This window comes from Gymnoscopelus braueri, assembly GCF_963280865.1.
Source record: "Gymnoscopelus braueri genome assembly, chromosome: 21".
NCBI lineage: Eukaryota > Metazoa > Chordata > Actinopteri > Myctophiformes > Myctophidae > Gymnoscopelus > Gymnoscopelus braueri.
In genome coordinates, this window is record NC_137623.1 from 32,287,697 (window position 1) to 32,312,038 (window position 24,342).

Here is a 24,342-nt window from a genome sequence, read left to right on the forward strand (position 1 = left end):
ACTCCTTTTCCTGAACACTCTATAGCAATGAGTACCAGAGTATCAGAATATAGAGCTATTTAACACTTATTTTAACATTTAGTAAATCACTTACTCTACCTTTAAGATAATTATAAGGTGGGCTAATCACCTGTAAGTCTGAGCTACAACATATGAGACTAAACAGAACTGAAGCATGACTTTAAACATTAAATCGCAAATTGAATCGCAATAGCAACATTAATCTTTCTGGATAGCCAAGGTCGTTCTCCTCCGTCTTTATGTTCTTATTTGTATTTGTGTTGCCTATAAAAGGACATGATTCTAGATTTACACAAATGAAGATCACGATTAACTCACAGTTAACAGGGGCGGGTGGCGGTCCGACACGGCTCTGGTTATTGGCTCCTCCCGCGGCCTGGGTCCGGGCCATCCCCGACCCCGCCCGGCCAAAACCCCTAAATCCTCTACTCCCCGAGTCTCCTCCACCCAGGGGGTGGTGAGAGAGCGTCCGTGGTCTAAAGTGCCTCCAGCGGCATGTTTTAATGTTCAACAGAATCTGACTGAGGTCCACGGATGCCGCCGCCAAAGGGTTGGAAGAAGGACGCAGGGTGCCGGCTGGGTCCGAGGTATTTGTTTCTGAGGTACTGGCGTTGGAGTTTCCGAGCTGACAGCTTGGAGCAGGAACGGGTGACAACGAGGAGGAGGAGGGAGCGGACAGTTGTTCGGGCTCGGGTTCCGGGTCCGAGTCTAAACTGTGAAAGACGCCATCCAGGTCTGTGTGAGCCCGGTCCAGCAGCACCCTGCAAGAGAAGAACACAAGTGTCGTTATAGATTAAGATGTACTCGTGGTGGTGTATTGGATCTCACTGGATACTCTGGTCCATCTACACAGCATTTATAGATATTGTCAATAAAGAAAAGTTACGCTAGAGTGGGCTGCCTATATCTTTTTTTATTGAGACATCGGCTGGCAGTAGCTAATGTCTGGAGGCTGTACACTTGTTTAAACGCATCTGTGTACCACTTTAACCATTACTTTATACTTTGGCTATTAAAAAAAATGCAGATCTAAAAGCTCATAGCGCAGCGCTACGAGCTTGTAGATCTGCGATTTTTGAAAAATCGTGATATATCTTTAAGCGAACATTTGTAACAAAGATCCCTGGAACAACATATTTTGAGATGGGGGTCCGCGGCTAAAAACATATCATTTTGGTGGCCCTTGACATGAACAGGTTTGAGAACCACTGATTATAGCAACATTAGTAAAAAAAAAAAAAAAAGGATTTAGAAGACATTTGTAGATTTGAGTTACAAATGTTTGCTTAAAAAAAGAAATTCAACGAGTTGCACAATTTTTCAAAAAATAGCAGATCTACAAGCTCATAGCGTGGCACTCGGTGCCACGCTATGAGCTTGTATATCTGCTATTTTTGAATAGCCCAAAAAAAAAAAAGAGAACACAGATCCGATATGGACAGGGCAATGGTAGCTGTCAACTAACTCAAACCATTAACGTTCTTGCATCTGAAGGTTATTCTTCATAGTGACAAATGAAAATGGGCGTGTGAATGGGAGGGGAAAGCTTGTGAGGGCATCCAACGTGAGAGCTGCCACGCAACACACTCACCTGCCCCCCCTGCCCACGCGGCGACGCGCCAGTCCCACACAGCGCCTTGGAGACATCAACGACGTCAGACAGTAGCGGAAGCGGCGGTCGCCTGTGCCGCCCTCCGACGGACAGACCCAGGGCCAGCTGCCTCCGCTCTGGTCCACACGACACTGGAGAAGAGAGGAAGGTCAACGAACCAGGGAAGAGGATGGGAAAAGTGAAAGGAACACGATTGAAAAGCCAGAAGAGAGGCCAGAAATGATAGGAAAATCAGAGAAGAGTGTGAAGTGAAGAGAAATATTAATAATTAAGATGAGGAAAGGACAGAAAGAACAAAACAGTAGACATTTGTTAGAAAACGGCAGGAGGATAAATAAGATAGGAAGTCACAGTGAAAGAAGGGAGAAGTGAAAATACAACAGAAAAACATACGGTCAAAACACAAATAAACAAACGGGGAGGAATATATTGATAAAGTATTATAAGAAAAAGGGGAAATGAGATTAAATAAATACAGGGGATGTCTCCGGCACTGCCATTGATTTGAGGATCAGAGGGTGTTGGGAGTAATGAGGCAGGCCAGCCAGACTGGCCAGGCAAGGGACCTGGGGCTCTATAAATAGACCTTTGTGTGTGTGTGTAAAGGGAGAGAGAGTCACAAATGCACTCACAGCGTAGTACTGACAGCCTGCCTTCCTCCTGAACGCGTAGCAGCCGTCTGGGTCGGTCTCCTCCTCTGCCTCCGACGAACCTGAATGGATCTAACAAAAAAATAAGGAACATAAAATGTTGAGTAGTGGTTTTCATTCTGGCTGTCAAAATGAGTAACCAATACACAAGCTGACCGTTTCGTCTCACGTAGCCCGACTGTCTGCCTACTAAAATGTCTGGGGAAATCTAAATTCAATGTATGAGCTAAAACTGGGTGGGAAAAAAATAAATATATATATATATATAAAAAACTACATTGGAGGGCCATAGTGTGATCCTTCATATTAGGATGGTTTTATGATTCGTTTTCAAAACAGTCTGTGTAGACTTGCTAGTCCTGCTGTTCTAGCCAATACATTGAACATAGATTTCCCCAGATGTGGAGATCTCTGATCATCCTATCAATATTACATTAGCATCTATAGGAATTGAGGCCCAGTCCAAATCGCTACAAAGATCAGATGCCCTGAAAGACACATTTCAGCAAATTGAGATGAAATGACTGTTGACAGAGCTCAGTCCGGTCCAATTGCTTTATTTGTGCTGTGAATGGACCTAAATTAAATGATGTCACAATAAATAAAGTGATTTGTGTCTTGTTCATATTTATATTGAATATGATTCAGCAAGATGTTTTGGTATTTTGAGAAAACCCAGCCTCTGTGAAAATCTCATTCAACTCATTCAGAATGCACCTGCTATAGGTACAGTATAAGAAAGAGTAAAGTATCATCAAATATTGGTCCTCGTCTTTAAACTACTCAGGGCTTTAGGTCCAAAAAACATCAGATTTGATCAGGATTTTACATCTTTTATATTATGAACCTTCAAGAAATCTCAGGTCATACGGGACCGATCAATGTACTGTTCCTAGAGTAAACAAAACAAGGCGAGGCAGTGTTTAGTCATTATTCTACACTGCCTTATACTAAGAAGTGACACGCTAACCAATATGACATTTTATTCTTTACCTGAGAGAAGGCTTCGTCGTCCGAGCTGGGGAAGTCATACTGGTTCAGGTCCTTGGGGTTGAACACTGAGGGGCCTGAGGGTGCCACCAAAGGAGGGACCTTGGGCTTCTTCTCGTATTTCCTCTTGGTTCGGACCACCTCCATCTTCTCTGGCTGGTTGGGGGAAGACAAAACAGAGTTAAGTTTACCATCATGGCTGCCCCTTTACAATGTATTAATTTGAGATACAAGGAAACCTGACAACAGAGGATCTGGTTGGGTTTAATCCAGAGCCAACAGGGGTGTATTTGTCTCCAAATACAAGGACCACTAGTACTATATCGAACTATCTACACACTGAAAATGAAGGTCCAGATATTAAATGTACTTATTGACAATGTTTCAGATTTTTGCCAAGTATCCTGGTGAAGAACCATTGCCAAAATTGTTGTAATTAAGTGAGCTACGGGAAGGAACAATTTAAGTTGGGAATGTGGGTCTGAATGTCCCTTTGCGCGGTACCCGTCTGTCCGTGTCCCTTTTATGCGTCTGCCTGTGTCCCTTTTATGCACATATACGGATAATATCTCTGCATCGGTCTCCCCTTGTCCCTTTTATGCCCATATATGGAGTTCCCTAATGTCATCAGCATACGCCAATATATGGGCATATCGGTCGGATTGGCGATTCTGGACAACTTCTGCTGCTTTATTTGATATTACAGTGGAGAGGGTAGTAGGGGGGACAATATAATGACACGTCCTGAGGCACATTCAATGCTGTGCATGTGCCCACTTGGTCTGTGCACATGTGGTATGCAGGGCAACCAATGGCATTTTGTTTGTTTTTTTAGCCTGGTGCATGTTGTCCATGTTCAGGCGTGTGTGCATAGGGTGGAAACGGCAGCGAGCAAATAGTCATTGATATGCAGATGGCGGCACGGGACAGATGCCACTGCCAAGCCAGATGGCTGCTGAGTCTCCGACCCCACCCCTAATAAACACAAATGCCATTCCATTGTGGGAAAATCCCCCCTCCCTGACAGAACTCAATCTCTCTCTCTCTCTCTCTCTCTCTCTCTCTCTCTCTCTCTCTCGGATTTAAGCAAGTCTTATTCAGGGTCTCTGCCATGGGTGGGAACAGCTACAGCACATAGCGTAAGCATGCACACTCCAGTGAAGCCTCTATACTTTTGTACGTATGTGCGCACTTCGACTAAAGGAGGGGGGGGTAATAGAGGCCAGGGTGAGTCAAGTTACAGCAAGAGAAGAGGCAGCCCTGAAACAATAGGCAGGAGTCAACCAGATGGTACAGTAGGAGAAAAGAAAGGGGGTGGGGGTTGTGTGTGAAAGAGAAACTGGCGTTATAAGTGATAATAGTTGGTGGTGACATGGGAGTTTGCCACCGCTGTCAGCAGTCTCTAAATGAAGCGCAAACACCGAAACATGCATCGCATCAGTTAACTCCCTTCAGGAAGAAAGAAACATCCCCACTTTGGGAGAACTCAACAAGGGAGACAGCAGCACACCACTGCATCCATTACATGATGTGTTGTTTGGTGCCTAACTTATGATTATCAAGATTCTAGTGTCGGGATATATATCGCTACGGTTTCTTTCCACTCCACAGTCTTGACCATTTCGGGTTTTGACGTTAAGCATGCCATTTGTTGCCTTCCACAACCTGGGCGCCTCAGCTAATAGATTCTACTAATACAGTATATGCGTATATTCTACTAAGTGGGTAGCAAGCTGAGCCATTATTGGAAAAGTTCCCAGGTCCCATAAATTTTCTTCAAACTGGACTCAATTAACCCCCTGCATAGTCACTCGCTCGTGAATTATAATACCTTATTATAGTCCTTCATGTCCAGGTGGTCCTGGTGACGGTACTGGTTGTTGCTGGGCAGGGGGAGGATGGGGATGGTGTAGACGGGCTTCACCAGGGCCCGCTGGACCAGAGCTTCGGCCATCACCTCGCTGCCAAAGTCAGGCAACGTGTTCCTGATGTGAGAGAAAACGGCATTTACTACACCAATACCATCCAGGGGTTGACAAAAAAAAATTGCCACTGGCCCTCCGTTCCTCCCCTCCCCCACACACACACACCTTCATGTACCCGTACATAATACACACACACATCAACTCCACATATTAACCCATTAAGACCTGAAGCCGATTCTACAAATGTCTTCTAATTCCCAACAGTTTTTTGAAAAAACGTATGTTTCTATATCAGTGGTGCTCAAACTTTTTCATGTCAAGGACCCCCAAAATTATATGTATTTGGCCGCAGATCCCCATCTCAAAATATGTTGTTCCAGGGACCCCCAGAAGCAAAGATTAGAGTTAGAAATGTTTGCTTTAAACAATATATATTCAAAGATTTGCATACATTTTCACGATTATTTTCAAAAATAGCAGATCTACAAGCTCATAGCGCGGCACCGAGTGCCGCGCTATGAGCTTGTATATCTGCTATTTTTGAATAGCCAAAGTGTAAATGGGTTAAGAAGACAGAAGAGACATATGGGGCGCTTGGGTGGTGCAGTCGATACAACAGCAGTGACAACACACAAATGTGTGTGGGGAGGAATCAATTGACATAACGACTTAATTGGGTAGAAAAGGGGGGTAAAAAGCACCCTGAAAAAATAAGAAAAAATAAGAAATAAGAAACATGACATGGCTGTCTGCAGACAACACATATCATGGAGGTACACCTGGCTCTCTCGGCTACAGTGGAGCAGCATGCGGCAAGAGGAACGATCTGTCAAAAATAGAGCAACAGGCACAGTGTGGAGGTAAAGGTGGATTGGGATGCGCCGGCACAGCTTCCCCGCCGCCGCTAACAGGAGGAAATTGAAATGTCACTACAAATCAAAAGCACTTCAAGGAGAGGACCTTCAATTTGGGCTTGGCGCTGACAGCTACTTTCAGAGGAAACTCGTTTCTATTGGGCTGTCATGTCCAGATGGATTGTATGCTCGGCACTTGGGAAAACGGAACAATTCAAAAAGGAAATGTATATAAAAAAAAAGGTGAGGGCACAAACACAAAATAATATAAATGCTACCACCTGGTTTATTGCCCTGCCTAGCGGTGAGCAGTCCAAGTTTGTGGAGGGAAAGCTCAAAGTCAATGAGCTAATTTCCTTTTGACCTTACTGCACAAACAAGGTGAACTCAATAAATTGGCAATGCATGCCAAACGATGTACAGAACGAGAACAGAATTGCCGCCACCAATTAACACGACCAACAGTGCCAGACTCCATTAAAACGACATGGTCCTCTGCTTTACGAGCCATCACACAGACAAGGAGAACCGACCCCAGTGGTTCTCCTTGGGCTTTAGCTTATTATTTTGTTTAACCCTTATTTACCCAGGGAATGTGGATTAAGCACAGACGTCATCCACTTTTAACACCTAGTTCATACCTATGACATCGACACATGGGAGCTGTCCAGGACAAACACTGAGTCCAGTGTAGGTGCTGTGATGGACAACAACACCCATTCACTCTTACCCCCGTGTAATACTTTGTTCAGGGATTAATCTCCAAGCTAATGTCTTCTCTTTTCTAAGCTGCCACCAGCTAATATGCAATCAGCCATCTATAGACTAACAAAGCAACACGTGTCCCACCTTGACGTTGTCTCTATATGAAATGTGTTATAAAAAAATAAAAGTTGGACTGCGTGTGGGGCGTCCTCTCTGAGGAGAAGCATCACCAATAGGACCCCCAAGTATATGTATGGTTGGTATTACTGTCTCATGCCTGGTAATATTCTTACCTCTTCTCCACAATCTCCAATGTGAGGTGCAGCAGCTCTCTCTTGCTCTTCTCCCTCCTCTTGATCATCTCCAGGACGGTGACAGCTCGGCTCAGGTCCCGACGCAGCTTCAGCATCTTCTCGTATGATGCTTCGTCATTCTTACGGTTCTGCAAAAGGGAATCGGACCATGGAATTGAGTTAAGATGCTGTAAAACGGATTCCCCTAGAGGGGACACAATTCTGTTGTCTTGGTAAGCTGGTGGGCCAGAGCCTACGGACTACACACCTTCCTGGTCTGCATCTTCTCTGTACGCCGGCGAAAGGCCACATAAGGATCGCTGGTGCTGGAGCCATCCCTCTTCTCGTGCTTGACATTGGGGGCGAGGCGGCCTTTCTTGGAGCCTTTCCGTTTGCGGCTCCAGTAGTCGAAGACCTCCTTGATCAACTCATCATCCTCTTTCAGCAGTAGCTTGGCTTCCTGCAGGCTAACCAGCTACAGGAGGGGAAACGATGGAAAGACAAGAGGTCAAGTAAACCTGGACATCCTTGCCCATCCTCATCCGCAGGATTCAAAATAAGAGCAACAATGACTTAAATTAGTTGTAACTGTAATTGTATTCTTGCTCTGTAAAGCACTTTGAGCTGCATTTCATGTCATGAAAGGTGCTATACAAATAAAGTTTATTATTAATGACTTTCACCTAACAAGTGTAGCGAGATTGTATAGCATATCACTATTGAGATATTTGGTATAATCCAGATATTAAATGATGTCCTTATCGTGCAGCTCTAGCGTGCGCCCCCTCCAGTACTTTCCACCTAGACTAGGTTTTTTTCCTGGGGGAAACCCTGCAGTCATTGCAATCTACAGTGTGTACCCTACTGGAAATATTTTTATTCAATTAACTGTGCAGCCTTTTCTAGCTACTTGCAATGTGTCCACCGTCACAAGAACATGTTACCTGCTGCCCGCTGCCTTTCTCCAGCCGGTCGACCATCTCCTCAAACTGCAGTGCCGTGATCTCAATCTTCTTTTTCAGCTTATTCACAAACGTGTCGTCCTCCGAGTCCAGGTCGTAGTCGGGCTGCTCTGTGTCCAAGCTGAAAGCTGTGTTTGTGAAGGAAAGAGACAGAGACGGATGAAGAGGGAAGTTCTTAGTGGAGATAAGGGCCTTAGCTTGCATTAATTCAGCCACATTGTCGGGACAGCGCCGGTCCCCTGATAACAGAGTCCTCAATCCGACAGAACATGCTACCAGGACAGGCTGTGCTCATGAATTCTATGAATGAATAATCAGGTCCCTCCGCAATTCAGATAATTAAAACTTCACTGTGCGGGAGAAACTTTTTATTTTTTTAACCATGCAATTTCGCACAAGTAACCTCCAATATCGAACTGCTCGAGAAATAGTCACTGCTGGTGTTTGGAATACACAGAAATAATTACGTTTATTTTATTTTATTAGGCTGTAAAACTAATATAATTGGAGACGATGCCGCATGTGTTCAATTTTATGCACAAGCGTATCACACAATCATATGGTAACTCATCACTAGGGATGTGTGTGGCAATATGTCGACTCAACGACCGACTTTCAAATCATGCCATTTATTTATTTTACTTTCTTCTCTTTTTTTGTGTCTTTATTGATAGTGTAAATACAGGAAACAGGGTTGAAAAAGTTGGTTGGTCAATTACCAGTGGTTTTAATGACATTTGCAACACAAAGAAACACATTTGACCTCAAAGAAATACCCCTTTGACTCTAATTTGGTGTCGCTGCAGGCTGTTGTGAATGCGGGAGTGAGCAGTGAACTGCAGGTTCACAAGGCTCCCTTTCAACCAACTATGAGACATCAGACCCATGAAACACTAACAAAAAATGTGTCATAATAATAATCATATATGCAAATATATAAATAATAGAAAAAGCTTGATAGTGTCGATAAGGTGATCGTTAACAATACAAATTTACGATCTCCATCACTACTCCCAACCCATCCAGAAAAGTCTCCAAAACTAATACAGCTTTCCTTGATCTCCCCATGGGACTCAAATGCCAAAATGTCCCATCTTCAAGGATACAACTGAGCTGAAACGCCAAACATATGTTTTGTGGAGCAGAGTGTTTGGTTCCATCAGATAAATAGGTTGCTGGCCCAGAGGGAGCGCCTCTAGTCTGGCTCAATTTCTACAACAGCCTGACCAATAATTCACCTCCAGTTTTACCCCTCTCTCTGCAGCAGTTTGCTCAAATGCTTTCAGACCCCTCAGGGATCACAGAGATGCTAAAATAGACCGCAGGGACTGCTACACTTCCTCTGTCTCCATCTCTCTCTCACACACACACACTACTGGAGGGAGGCTGTATCACAAGTTTTGATGATGTTATAAGAAGTTATAGCGAAACAAACAGCCAGCTTGTTAATTTTGTCTGGCAGCAGACCTACAGTGCTCGGTCTGTGCACAGAGGGATGTGGGTTCTTTCTAGGCATTAACATTTGCTCCGTTTTGCATATTGTGCATGTGCTTTTTAGTGTATAAATAATACTAATCAAATTAATGTCAGTCGCTTCTCCGAATTTTCATGCAGCCTGTTGTGTCATTAGTAACACACTGCTAGCGATGCAAAGCTACGAATTAGCATAACTTGTGGCGTGTGCAATCCACCTCAATAGTATGACGTTCAGTTGATCCACGTTCAGTTATTCCACCTCTGAACTCCTTCGACTGAATCTGCAAACCACTCCAGGATATCTATCCGGAACATTACACTTTTTAACTCGCATCACTGAGCTTTCTGCAGTACATGTGGAGAACCTGGTTTCTGTTCACGGTTCAGTGCTTAGATACAGTCTAGAACCCGCCTACTGTATCTGGTAATCTGCCAAAAAACATAAATGGATACCCTCTAAGCGGGATGGCTAGCCAGGTTATTATTATTTTATAAACGAACATCTTGACCTTTATAATTCCTGAATCTGAATGTTAATATAACCAACAAACCTTTGGAGAAAGCCCTATTAGAAACGCAGGACACGTCTCTAGCATCACTGAAAGTCTCACACATCCACAGCACAAACACACAACCAACCACACAAACAAAAAGGCAGCTTCTGCTGTCTATGTAAATAGGACGATCCTTTTATTTTGACACAAAACACATCCCATCTCTGAAACTAGCCCCATGCAGCTCTCTGGAACCAAATTGCCTGGTGGATCCCAAGATAAACAGCACACCCACTGAACACAGCAGAGGATGTAATTAATCTGTCGTCTCCTCAATACACACACAAAAAAAAGAAAAGAAAATTCAAGTAATTTCCAAATCACAACACGGGCTGCAATATTTTGTAGAAGAATGTTTCTGGGGGGAAAAAAATAATCACAAAGTTTCTGCTTTTGTGTAGTTAAATTTGGGCAAAAACACTGAAATGTTTTTTTTAATCAATGACAGCCCTCATGACTAAAATAATGGAGGACACGCACGCACACACACACACACACACGCACACACACACAATTCCACTGACACAGCTTAACGGAAGAGCCCTCCCTCTACTCACGCTGTAAGTGAATGAGCTGCTTTGGCATCTTGAAGTCCCCGGGGTAGAGCGACTCGTAGTAGGAGATGTCGCTCTCTGCCTCGGGGACGGGGATGACCATGTTGTCCCGCTTCTCCCCGTACACCTGCTGAGCTGAGATGGCCCGCTGGAGATGGTGTTCCTGACAGGAGAGAGAGAGGACAGACAACAGGCGTTGAGGACCGAGAAGACCGACTGGATTGAGCTGCATGGTATTATCAGCACAGCTTCAGCTTGAGGCTAAAGTTCACATGAGCAGCAGAAACTTTTCAGGTCTGTAGCGCATGACAGAATGCTCAAGGTTTTGCGACCAGTGGTTCTCAAACATGATTATTTTGGGGGGGGGGTCACGGCCTGAAAAGGCCGTGACCCCTGCACTACACCATTCATTCATATGAGATGGGTGTGAGAGAGACGGAGAGAAAGAGAGAGCAAGAAAGATTGAAACTGAGACATACAGTACATAGATAGAGAAAGATGCAGTTTGACATAAGTCGCCAGACAGCACGTTAAGTGGTGCAAAAAATATCAAACTCACATGGTGTCACCACCTTTTTGCGTACTTTGGATACACAAATTGTACCGGTGTACTTTATGCGTCTGTAAATGTTATAAATACCTAGAAACCTCAAAACTACACAACAACATGCTAGTGCTTATTAGGCCTGTGGCTTATTGTTCTCAATGTGCGACGACAACTGCATGGACAGCTTTGATGAGAAACACGTTTGTTCCAATTTCCCAATCACAAAGTGAAAATTAACAGATGCTGGTCAACACTGTGACAGACATCAGCTGATTTCCTTCGGAGATGTGATACTGCTCATGCAACATACTGGATATGACATCGTAACTAAACATGGGGAAAACACTGCGCTGGACGTTTAAATGGGCTACATTTGTATAGTACCATTCACACATCGACTGCGGGGGAAATCATGCTCCAGGACACTTCGACATGCAGCCAGGAGTACCCCGGCTCGGGGATTGAACCAGGAACCTTCCAATTCCAATAAGGCCGCTCCATCTCCTGAGCTACTGCTGCCACCCCAACAAGAAGACTACATTTTCGAACAAGCATGTGCTTGTGTAACAATGTCATCATACCCAGGACAGGTTTGAATACCCAGGACAGGTTTAAATGCCCCCATGGGATGGTCTTTACCGTTCAAGAGGTTGAAAACATCCACCTTCTGGTCTCAAACGTTCACTTAGCCGGGCCTGGGGTTTTAAGCACTCCGTTTCTCTCACAGCTTTCTAAATCACCACAAAAATGATTTATCACCCCCTGAAATGGTCTGGACAACCATACAGTGCCCCTGACACAGCAGTGAACTCAAGAACATTTGTCTGATGTCTGATCAGAAGTCGTACATAAGGAACCAGTTAAGACCTATGCCTGGATTCTCATTTTCATGGTTGGCTGGAGGACTGACTAGGCTAACCCTAAACCAACTCTGACACAAGAGTACTTTTTTCCTCTTCGACAATTTTAAGGCATAACTTTTTCTCCTGACAAAACAGATAACTTCAGGAAGGATCATGTTCAGCAGAATGAGGGATAATAGAGAGCAGGGCTCCAGAGTGCACCCAAATATCTGTTCAGTGCTACTAAAATTGTCATTGGTCTAGAGGTGCAACTGTTGAGTTAGCCCACGGTTCGGTTTTGGGACACACACACACACACACAAGGAAAATAAATACCTTATATCGCTGACTTATTATGCTCAAGGTAACAAAAATGTATGTCACTACTCACTATGCCTCACAAGTGTGCAGGGAAGAGGGGGAGGTACTGTCGCAAAGAAAAACATCACTTCAAAGTTTAGTTTACGGCAATTAAACATCAGATTTTAATCTCTGCTTAAGGATTTAAGGATGTTATGCTTAAAACGCTTATAAGAAGAGTTCCCATCTACAGCCACTGAGTACCTTGTTGGAAGTGGTCTGATTGAAATAACCTTTAATGAGATCCTACTATGAGTGGAGAGCACAACAACATCACATAGGCTAATCATTACGCTCATTTATTAATCCGATGGTGTTGCCCACCGAATATAGACGATCTACAGGCTTCCAATGTGTCGTGATGATTGTGGATCGGCTGTTTTTGGCAAGCAACACCAGCTGGATTCACTTAGCAAAACCGAACACCTGCAGTTTGTAAAGGTGTATTGAACTGTGCATGGTGAACCGTACAGTTTGGTTTTAAACCAAAAACTACATTGGTCGCACCAGTACATGTAACTGGTCTGTCTATGTGTGTTTATGTGTAGGTGCACCCACATTATATGGCGGTGCACCATATGAAAAAGTTTTGACACACGAGAACAAGGAACTAATAAGAATGACAAGTCATATTTACCAGCTTGTGTCAAGCTAAAACCCTTGAAAAGGTACTGTCATGATGTGAAGTAAGCAGTGCCTCACACCCAGGTGATGCAAGTAAAAAGATCAGGCAGGCTGCTGCTGTCTCTCTCCCTCCCATCTTAAATTGGTGTAATAGTTATGTTACTCATACATACACATTAACTCATTCACTGCCAGAACTTTTTTTTTTTGCGTTTGCCCACTGCCAGAGATTTTTAATTAAAAAAAAAAAGTACTCAGGAGCCGAGATACAAAATGTTTAAGTTTTAAGTTAACAAGGAAGTCGATGGGAGTCTAGATCTTCAACAAATCATATCTCCTTGGTCTTTGGGTTAAAAAATTTTTTTTTTTTTTTGGAAAAAATTAAAAGTCGTTTTAGTCGTTCTTGGCAGAGGGGGCTTAAAGGACAAAAGTCGTTTTAGTCGTTCTAGGCAGGGAATGAGTTAAGTCAGAAGCGGTCTAGCACTGCTTAAAACAAAAGAAAAAAATCCATCTCTACGTATACAGCGATAACTCCACAGTTCTCTGTACATTATGTTGCCGTGTTAGTGCTGCTTCTGTGCTTGCCTCACTGGCACAGATGCACGCCTGAGGAGACAAAACGTCTAAATCAATATTTTCACGCTGCCACGCGTTCCTTCTTTTTAACGTTACCCTGAAGAGCAGATGACTCAATAAAAGTTACCGTGGCAACTGACGTGAGGACCCCAGCCCCCCACTGCCCCAGTCAAGCGTTTTCAGCTCATACAGATTGTACCACATCAAGGCTAGCGTGCTCAGGCTTTGTCAGGAGATACATTCAGAGACGTTTGCTTTGACATTTTAAGTATTTTGAGACCTACCCCTACAAAACGACTGATGGCACAAATGTTTTGTTAATTAATGTTCCAATATATGCCACAATATTGTGTAGTGATCTGGCCAATCTGATATGGACGTGGCAAACACTTACACTACATTCTTGTCATCGTCTGAGCACCCATGTTCTCATTACGTCTAAAGGTTCTTTGGTGACACACCAAAGTTACTCCGGCTATACTCTTAGAAGTGCCTATGACAGCTATCCAACCTTTGAGGGTAATGTTCCATTCTAAAACTCTATTTTGGCTGAGAAAATGGTGCAAGCAACTAAATGTACGCAGCAGCTAATTTCACTGACATACTAGTTTAAATGACTAGTATTTAGTTAACGACTAATCTATCGACTAGCTGCACACATACCTATTACCTAGTTCAAGCCAGTATAACCCGTGGTTAAATAATTCTAGGGCTGTAGCGAGTAGCGACTCAGGATTTATCTTGTCAAATCAGATTTGGGGTTTTAAAATGATCGTTTTAATATTCGTTTTAATATAAATGGTAAATGGTGCATTTATATAGCGCTTTTATCCAAAGTGCTTTACATTGATTTTGCCATTCACCCATTCACACACACATTCATACACAGATGGCGGAGGAAACCATGCAAGGCACCAACCTGCTCATCGGGAGCAATTAGGGGTTCAGCGTCTTGCTCAAGGACACTTCGACAGTAACTCTGGGGGAGCTCCCCAGCCCGGGATCGAACTGGGAACCTTGCGGTTTCCAGTTCACTCTACCCGGCCACTCTACCCCTGAGCCACTGCCGCTATAAGAATAAATTGGTCTGTATGACCAAAAAGGAGGCTACACTTGCAAGCGTTTCAGTGCTGATTTAGAGCACATTACATGTGCTCTAAATTACAATTGCAACAGAGCCATACAACAGGCCTATTCCAGGAAATGAGAACATGGGGTAGTACAACCACAGTGGTCCATGCACAAAGTGAGACAACCTTACTAAAGTTCAAAAGGACGGATGCATATTATTGTTGGCCATCATCCTTTCACACATTTACAGCTGGTCAAGTGTAAGGTTTGTAATCTACAAGTTTGCAGTTCATTCTAATATTGCCCTACTATTGCATGTCCCTCTGAAGGAGTGCCAGTAGCCAATTTGCAACAAATCTTAATGGCGATTTCCTTACAATTATGTGCAATGTTAGTGATCCATGAGTTTATTATACTACCGCATCGCTCATTGTTAAGTCACAGACACGTTATGTGGCCACTCAGCCAGCTTTGTACAGATAGAGCGCAATCTCATTGTGCAGGATGTGGGTCAAGAAGCTAAGCCGTGCATAGACCTGTAGTAAAACTGCCCTCTTCATCTTGTCTGTCACATCGTTATGCAACACTGCTGTGTGTATGTGTACAGCTGGTAGGGGGAGGAGGAGGGGAGGAGAGGAGTCTGGCGGGAAGCTGAATGACGAAGACATTCTGCTGACTTCATTGTGATGTCCCCGGCTGGCTGTGCCCAGCCGGTGACAGTCATTTCAGAGGCCCCTCCTCATGCTCCAAAGGGGTGGGAGGGACAGTAGTATCTTAGAGGTTAGTGAAGCATGCTGAGCAAGCATCATCTAAGTGTTGCTTTGACAAATGCCAAATGCATGTTACACAATGTTTCATTCCTCCATTTAGCATTGAGAGATGCAAGAGTGCTATACATAAGTAAAGTCACTCTAGATAGCAACATCAGCTCAATGTCAGAAATTGCAACAAAAATGTGGCGAATGCGTTATTTGAAGAGGGCCCTCATCCAGTAAATATTTCAGGCTAATAATACCTGACGAGCTGTGATGTCAAATCAAGACTGATGAGTAAGTTCTGTGATAGAAAATAATGTCTGTGTTGAGGGTTTGCATCCTCTTGTCTAGTGAGCCATGTTGGTCGGTAGCCAGTCAACAATAAAGTAGAAAGGCAATTTGAGTAGAGCTGTTGTGACTGGGGCATGACAAAATTAACTTCTCTACTAATCAGGGATGACCTCTGTGATGATGTGCAGCGCCAGTGTTGTAAACTATATGGGCAAGCCAACAAGACAAAAATGTTACTTGTGTACAGAATAAAGATGTCAAAATTGCACTGTATACAGCCCACTTGTGTTGCCATTATAGCAACGCAAAAATGAAAAAAGCTTCAGGTGGCATATAATGATGCATTTCGAGTATTTAAACTCCCAAGATGGGCAAGTGAAATGTTTGAGACTAGTAATGTGCCCACCTTTCATGCTGTATTGAGGCATTTTATGCATAGATTCATGTGTAGACTAGCCTGAGGCTACGAGCTCAATCCATGGTCTTGAAGGGCGGACCCAAACACAGCCGCCCGGATTTGTGCGTGGCTTCCTATTGCTTCACCAATCTATGTCCCCGCCTCCCCTCCCCTCCCCCCCTCGGCCTGTGCACGGAGCACGCTGACGTCACCAAATTTAGAGCGACGCCCCTCTGCACTCTGATTGGTTAGGAGATAACAAGGTCCAAGACCATCATTCCTGCATGGCTCCCCCAGGCTTTTTTTCTTTTGTAACAAAAAAAAAAGCCTGGGTTTCCGAGGCTATGTGTAGACTGATAAGTCCGAAAATGTTTAAATAATGGCCCTAACGGACCCACGAGCCCACACAGAGTGATACAAGGTTTTCCTCGTGCTTCTGGAAACGCTGGAGGCAATGTTTATAGGTCTTTAAGTGATAGGTCTTTTTCTTAATTGGAGTGTAAACCTTCTGGTACTTAAGCTATGTGTTGTATTTTTGTTTTATATGGACATAGTGTCTGAAATAAAGTTGATCTACTACCACCTACTAGAAGCATCCATATCTAACTAGTATTGTGTACAAAGTAGGCTTGTGACGATGGGATCACACATCTGCGATTGCAAAGAACAGCTTCGTTTTATTTTTCCCAGCTAAATGGTATCGCCACACTCTTGTCACAATGAGTTGCAAGCTAGTAGATCTGCTATTTTAGGGACGTATAAATCAGGTTTTCAGTTTAGGTCTCGAGATCAGGTCATATTGTTTTTGTTGCCCTTTTGGCAACACCAGTGGTACACCTACAGTACCTGGTCATAAGTGATCTGTTACAACTGTGATTACCGCAAGTCCTTTCAAAACTAAACTTGTTTTGTTTTGAAATCTGAAAATAAAAAGTTTTAAAAAAAAAGAAACTGGCCGATGCCACAAACCACCGCTGACCTTCCAAATTTCAATCCTTGGCCTTCTTGCCATCCCAACACACCAACCTATTTATGTACAATTGGTGGCCTAGTGAAAAGAGTACTCTTAAAGTTCACAGGTTCAATCCCTGAAAGGTCACAGTAATACTGTATGCTCGGTAAGGTTTCACAACTCAAGCTTGCCTCAGAACCCCAAACTTGCTTGCTCTGTGTCCATCTTTATGCTCATGCTGTTTTTGTACTTTTTTTCCTGTTTTAATTTTAGGAATGTAGGTAATCAAAATTGTTACATTTTAAACTTTCTTGACAGGGGGAGAAAAAAAACTGGGTAGACATTAAACATGGTCTAATGCCGGGTTCACACTGCAAGATTTTAGCCCCTATTATCCGGTTGCTGACCTATTTAGACACTCACCGACAAATCCCTGACTGGGGAAATTGGGCTTCACTCCCCAAAGTTTTGCTCGCTGTGTGTGAACAGCTCACATAGTGTGATTCCAGTTCTAGGGAGATGGCTTGTGGAGCATCTCCAGACACCTGGCATGTTTGATGGCACTGTCACCGACTTGAAATCATACAGTATGAACTAGGTTGCGTTGCAACCAGCACAGAGGTGTGCTACAGCCAATGAGAGCACAGCACAGGTGGACATGGGTGCTCGTTTGATTGTGTAAACATGTTATTTTTTGTTAACTGACAGATCTGGATAGATGGATATCTATCCATAGACCTTTGTTTCCTGTGGGGAAATTCAGGCGTCATAAATATTGGTAGCAATGTTGATATTCCAGACAAATACATTCTATAAAAATGATTGGAATCGGCACGCATGGACCACGGAACAGACACTGCCATGGTGCCGTGCAGTGAACGAATAGTACCCCATCTCGTGCATGGTATCACTTTCATGATCAGACAGACACTGCGGAGATGCAGATAGAATATAATTAGGTCCACTTTATTGATCCCTGGGGGAAATCACGGTTTCCCTCATCAAGTAAAAACAAACATGAAAGACAATATAATGATATAATAAAAAATACTTTAAAATGCACTGGGATAAAGACAATCCAAAGTATACTGCACGCCATTGCGTCTGTAAATCGCATCATGGACAGGTGAAGTCTTGCAGAGGGAGAATTAAGAAGTGGCATCAAGTTAAACCAACCATATAACATGTTGACTCCTCTCATAAGTCTTTCTGTATAACACCTTTAATCTAAAAAATGTAAACAAACGTGTTTAGAAGAATGAGCTTTGTTGGTATTGTCAGTAAGGAGCAGTGGTGGATAGTAACAAAGTACATTTACTCAAGTACTGTACTTAAGGACAATTTTGAGATATTTTTTTTTACTTTACTCCAGTTTCAATTATTTTACTTTTACTCCACTACATCTCAGAGGCAAATGTTGTTACTCCACAACAATTATTTGAAAACTTTAGTTACTTTGTAGATTGTGATTATTATTACAAAACATACATTAACCACTTCAGCCCTATATATACACACTTTATATATTTACAAGCTCACAATGTGTCGCAAGGAGCTTGTAGATCTGCCATTTTCAATAGCAGAGTACTTTTTCCATCACTGGTAAGGAGATGCTATTAAGTGCAACACCAGCAGACACACATGGCTGTCATTTCTCACAGCATCTAGCTGTCAAACCACGACGGGAGCTCAGTGGCGCCCCGTGGCGTCCATTCACAGCCAGTGCACCCCCGCCCCCAGGCCCGGTGCCTTTACCAAAGAGAAAGTCAACAAAATGGTGGCAGCGACATCATGTCACGTGACTCCTTTGTGCTTTCGGGCCGCGATTCCAAGCGACGCAAACGTCCACAACACGACATGTCAACAAAATACCACTTTAACTCAACCTCACAACGGCAACAACGGCACAACGTCGCCGTTAAACACAGTATTCGCCGAGATCCGTCGTGTGCGCGGAAAAAACAGACATGGCGGCCATTTTCCACTATAGTTTGCGCAGGCAAGACAGAAGAGGAGAGCCTCTTTATTTGGTGTTTCGACCAGGTGGGCGTGGTTGTATGCTCAAAACTAATCCAAACTCCAGAAGAACGATGCCTCAAAACCACGCCCACCTGGTCGAAACACCAAAAAAAGAGGGAGTCCCAAGATAGACGGTGGCACCCCTCAAAAATAAAAATATGAAAAATATTTCACTCCACGTCGCAGCATAAGCAGCAATAAAAACATACCGATTCCTCCTCCTTCTCCATGCCGGTCGGCATCTGCGGCACCGCCCGGTTGATGGAGGCGTACTCGTGCAGATCGGGCAGGTCCTCGCAGCGGAAGACGGGCAGGGGCTTCGTGGCGTCCAGCGCCCGCGCCCGAAACGACAGTTTACTCATTTTTTATAACGTGATAAACGGCATAAATCTTAGTTATGTCGATCTGCCAAGAACAACAGCGGCGGATCTTGCGAGAGGAGATCTCATGGAGGAACCTAGTCCACACGCTTCTCTCAGCGAGTCGCACACAGGAGCCGATCTGAAGCGCTCTGCGGCGGGCAGCAGAGCCGGGCCTCGGCCGGGTCTCAGTGGCCCTCGGTCGGTCGCTTTTCCTCGCAGGCTCCGCTGATGCTCCGCGGCTCAGTGCGCCATGGCCAACATGGCGGACATTATTTTACAAACTCTCGCAGCAATCCTAGCTCGCTCCTGGCGGCCCGGCCCCAGTGTTGCCAGGTTTTTGCGAGAGAAATGGGCAGCCAGGTCTGGGAAAACAAGCCCAAAAGAAGCGACTATTTGGCACTTTAAAACATTAGCCATGGATCACACGACGGCTCGTCCGTCACGACTCACGAGCTGTCATGACATGACAGTCATGTTTCAGGGCTATTTAAACATATATATTGGCGATTTGAAAATAGATCTACAAGCTCACAACGCAAGCTTGTAGATCTGCTATTTTCGTTTTTATTTTATTTTATTAGGAATATTTTTGAAACATTTTAACAAGAAATCTTGTATGGGGGTCCCTGGCATCAAATGTTTCCAGATGGGCGTCCGCAGACAAGCACATTAATTTGGGGGTCCTTGACATGAAAACATTTGAGAACCACTGGTTTAAACAACATTTAAGAAACAAGCCTAAAAAAGCAACTAATCTTTAGAAACAAGCCCAAAAAAACGCAACCACCAATATTTATATAATAACTTTATAGAAAAGCAAGACCAAAGTCGCTTATGATAAGCAGACATGGCAACACAGCCTCGATTACACTATACAGCCATTCCCACGCATTGGCGCGCGCGTGCGCGCTCGCGATGCCTCCTCCGGGGAGAGAGAGAGAGAGAGAGAGAGCGATGGAGTGAGCGAGCGCGCGCGCAAGGTGCAGATGAATGAAGGTATGTCCTACAGCAGTTCCCAAACTTTTTAGCTTGAAACCCAAAAGAAAACTGTCACGTCTCCCCGGGACCCCAAACTAGTGAAAATAGTCGATCTACAAGCTCACAACAACGTGTTGTGACTTGTGAGCTTGTAGATCACTATTCCCCCCCCCTCTAATTAATGGATTTGTTTAATTATTAAAATGTATGAATTATTAATAAAAACCTTTGAATATTTTTTTTACTTGAAAATAATTAATATAATTCAAACAAAATGTAGGAAATAAAAAAATAAAGGGGGTATTTATGTACTCGTGAGTGACCCATAAAAAAATCGGTCCACGACCCACATATGGGTCCCGACCCACTGTTTGAGAAACAGTGTCCTATGATGCCCAAAGTTGATACAGACCTGCACGTGCTGGGTGCCACGTTCATTCTCTCCAGTCACCAGGGGAAGAGAAATGCACAGAAAAAACATCAAACGACTGCTACGTTTTCTACCCTGTCAGCCACCAGTAGTGGAAAAAGTACTTATTTACTTAAGTAAAAGTATCAATACCGCAATGTAGAAAATACTCTGTTACAAGTAAAAGTCCGGAATTCAAAATGTACTTGAGTAAAAGTACACAAGTATTGGTGTCAAAATATACTTTAAGTACCAAAAGTAAAAGTACTCAGTTAGATTTATTCTTTTTAATCTGTACTAATGGCAGTTGTCTGAAGTATTGTTACAACCAAAGCAAAACATCACTCTGCCAATTAGAATCTATTGTGTGCAAATGTCGCCACCCTGTGGTATACAATTATCAAACTACAGCTCATAAAAACTTGATGGACAACAGTTGATCAGGCTAACAATAATGTTCCACGTTAATCATCAGAAAGCGTATCTTAATCTACGAATAATGAAATAAAAAATATGAATAATATATATTAAATAGTAAAAAAGAAAATCAACTAAAGTAATTACTTTCCAATCAAAATTCATCTTGAATGAAAATACATGTGGGAAAAATACAGTAAAACCTTTAAGGCAGTTGTCTTCAGCGTTTTCAGGCCAAGGACCCCCTAGCTGAGAGAGAGATGAAGCAGGGACCCCCTCTATATTGTATACAATTGTATTTCAGTTTAAACATTTTTTTGTCTACTGGTTCTGCTCTTTTTCCCTCTACACCTATACCTCCTTTGCCAAAAATAGCCGATCTACAAGCTCACAACGCCTCGCAGCGCGAGGCGTTGTGAGCTTGTAGATCTGCTATTTTGGCTAAAGTTCTCCTCAGAAAAAGGATACTAGGGTTCAAGTGGTTAAGGTAAAACAAAATAATCATAATCATATCACAAAGATTTGGCGGACCCCCTGTAGTAACTCTGAGGACCCCCTAGAGGTCCCGGACCCCCTGTTGAAGACCCCTGCTTTAAGGTATGAATGACATGACTGTTACTTCAAACAGTGACTGGGATTATTAGTCCAGGGCTGAATGAGACAATTAGACAAATATTGGTCATTTGCCAGTACATTATTTTGGGAATTAGAAACAGATCTTGCTTATTTTTTAAATGTATTCATATATAGTCTACATTTCTATAGCGTCTAAAGGCACATTACATTACAGCAACCAGTCACACACACAGCCGAGGCAACCTACTTGTTGGGAGCAGTTAGGGGTACAGTGTCTTGCTCAAGGACAATTCGACCTGATGCCAAGATATGGCGACTTTGGGGAACCACTGCCATGGCCGCCACAAATAGGCCACTGGCATCTAGACCACATGACTTTCAATTCACCTCTGAAACAATTCTAGCTGACATTCTCTATGCTAGGAAGGAACTTGTACATATAACAAACATTCTGTATTACAACCCCGGAGACAACAGGGTTGTACTTTGTCATACGGTGGTGTCGCACAAAAATTGTGAGCTTGTAGATCACAATTTTCCGCACATCACTGTTGTACGGCGAAGTATAAATCCAGTATAAAACGTAAATACATCATCCGAAGGGAATCCCGCTCTGTAAAAATTAAAACACCAGACCAATAAATAATGGTGCCGTGCAAATATGTCTACTTTTCTTTCCTCTTCTCCGAAAAGCTTAGTTCCGTCTATTATTCGTCCCTCTTCTCATAGCCTTTGTCTGCCTTGTTCTTTACTAGCTCCTAATCCATCCCAATTTTTTGTTTGTAAAACATTCCTTAACAGTGAATCCACAATGCAAAAAATGAAGAAAAACATGATGTAATTAATCAGAGACTCCACTTAACAGCAAAACGATATAAGAATAAGTGCTCCTCGGAGCACAGGTCTCCGCCAGGTCAGGTAGGTTATTGTGGGCCAGCAATGTTCGGAATTCTGCCCACTGCCCAGCTCAAGTGATCGTCATTGTAGGTTTTGGCCATGTATAGAACCGCAGCGGGAGATCGGAGGTAACCAGCCCACCACACAACAGCCTTCATCCATTAATGTTTACGCATTCATCAGTCACTCCACGTTCATATGATGACAGCCCCAGGCTATCTATCTCTCATAAATGTATTAAGTAGCCCTGGATTAAGTAGTAATCCAGGGTAGAACAGGAGAGTTACAGAGGGCAGCATATACCCCCCAAAGTGCATAATCCCCCTTCTAAATCCCCCCCTCAATTTGAAAACATGAATTTTATACTATGTTTGCATGGGAGGCCAGGCCACAGGGAACCTGGACCGCCTAGCCCTGCCATATGAGGCGATATGGTACCAAACATCATGTGCAGAAATAACATTTTAAAGCAACGTCTGAAAAGAACAATAAAAGTAAGATAAAGTGCAATAACCTGTGAGGGTAGGTGACAACTGCCGCCATGGGAACCGGCGATTAATCCAAATAAGGTATGGGTAGTCCATGATGGCCATCATCCACAGGGGAGCAGCCAGGGTCTGGAACCTTTAGGATTTTAACGATTACGGTTCCTTAACGATTCCCTCTTAACGGTCCGATTCCTTAACAGTTTCCTTCATTCCCATCATTCCTTTAGGAAGTTCTAATCTAAATGGACCATAACAGGTCTGTAACTCTGAGAGTGTAAAAATGGAACCAAATGGTTCCATTTGTACACTCTCAAGAGTTATGGTGGTCCTTGACATGTAAAGTTTGAGAACCACAGGTAATGTAATTGTATAGCAGACGTGAAGTCCACAAGCCAGCTGTTTCAGTGTGATAAAAACACGGTTCCAGAACCGGTTCGAAATGTGATGGAGCCGATTCCGGTTACTCAATGTTGGATCCGGTTCCGCTGATTCCATTTCAGATTCACTGTACAGTCCTGGAACACAATCACCTGTGACAAAGACAAAAGTGACATTTAAAAAACAAACAGTATTTTACTACATGGCTTAATGAGTTTGTATCACTGATACACCTGGAGAGGCTACGTTGCAACAAACAGGAAAGTCTAGCAACATTCGAATACATATGGGGTCCTATCACGGGTCATCTTCTCGAATCTGCTGTGTGACTGCTCTGTTTTGTACAAGCCCCAATTGTTAACGTGTCCAACTGTTGTATTCTGTTTGCACCTACCTTATGATAGGTTAATTACTCATGTGTAACATGCATTATAGTCTGGTGCTTGTTTGTCTTATTGTTATGTCTTGTTGATGTCTTGTCTTATAAAAAACGAATACAAATTAATATATATATATATTAAAACAGTATATTATTACCCATCTGGACATACATTGTATAAAAGCACAGGGCCATTTTCATGCAGCCTAGAAGTCTGAACACAGTGAAGACAATAACAACCCCCCTTGAGACAATATGACTAAAACTGCTTCTATGCATGTAAGCCTGTGTGGAAGTAGTTTTTGCAAGAACATTCATTGGCAGGAGCACTTTTTATATTATGGAATACAGCAAGACAACCGAGAAAGAAAAAAGAAACATGGACCACCAAAAGAAAACTAACAAGCTAACGTTAAGAGACAACGACC

The 24,342-nt window shown here is 43.3% G+C and overlaps 1 protein-coding gene across 3 annotated transcripts in view; it reads right to left on the reverse strand.

Annotated features, from left to right (window-relative positions):
* LOC308077649 (enhancer of polycomb homolog 1-like) overlaps window positions 1-23,350 on the reverse strand; it is a 37,583-nt gene extending 14,233 nt beyond the window's left edge. For 2 of the 3 annotated variants that reach the window (XR_013932420.1, XM_080418465.1), the window contains exons 1-10: window positions 19,240-19,705; window positions 10,600-10,759; window positions 7,995-8,140; window positions 7,319-7,525; window positions 7,051-7,199; window positions 5,105-5,258; window positions 3,277-3,429; window positions 2,266-2,355; window positions 1,613-1,764; window positions 340-782 (exon numbers count right to left, since the gene is read on the reverse strand). Coding sequence is in view for 2 of the 3 variants with exons in the window: in XM_080418465.1 (XP_080274591.1) it covers window positions 340-782; window positions 1,613-1,764; window positions 2,266-2,355; window positions 3,277-3,429; window positions 5,105-5,258; window positions 7,051-7,199; window positions 7,319-7,525; window positions 7,995-8,140; window positions 10,600-10,759; window positions 19,240-19,392 (1,807 nt within the window). In the remaining variant the exon portion in view is untranslated. Of the gene's footprint in view, window positions 1-339; window positions 783-1,612; window positions 1,765-2,265; window positions 2,356-3,276; window positions 3,430-5,104; window positions 5,259-7,050; window positions 7,200-7,318; window positions 7,526-7,994; window positions 8,141-10,599; window positions 10,760-19,239; window positions 19,706-23,183 lie in introns of those variants that run through there. The other variant, XM_080418466.1, reaches the window with a different exon arrangement.
* Window positions 23,351-24,342: the final 992 nt, after the last annotated feature.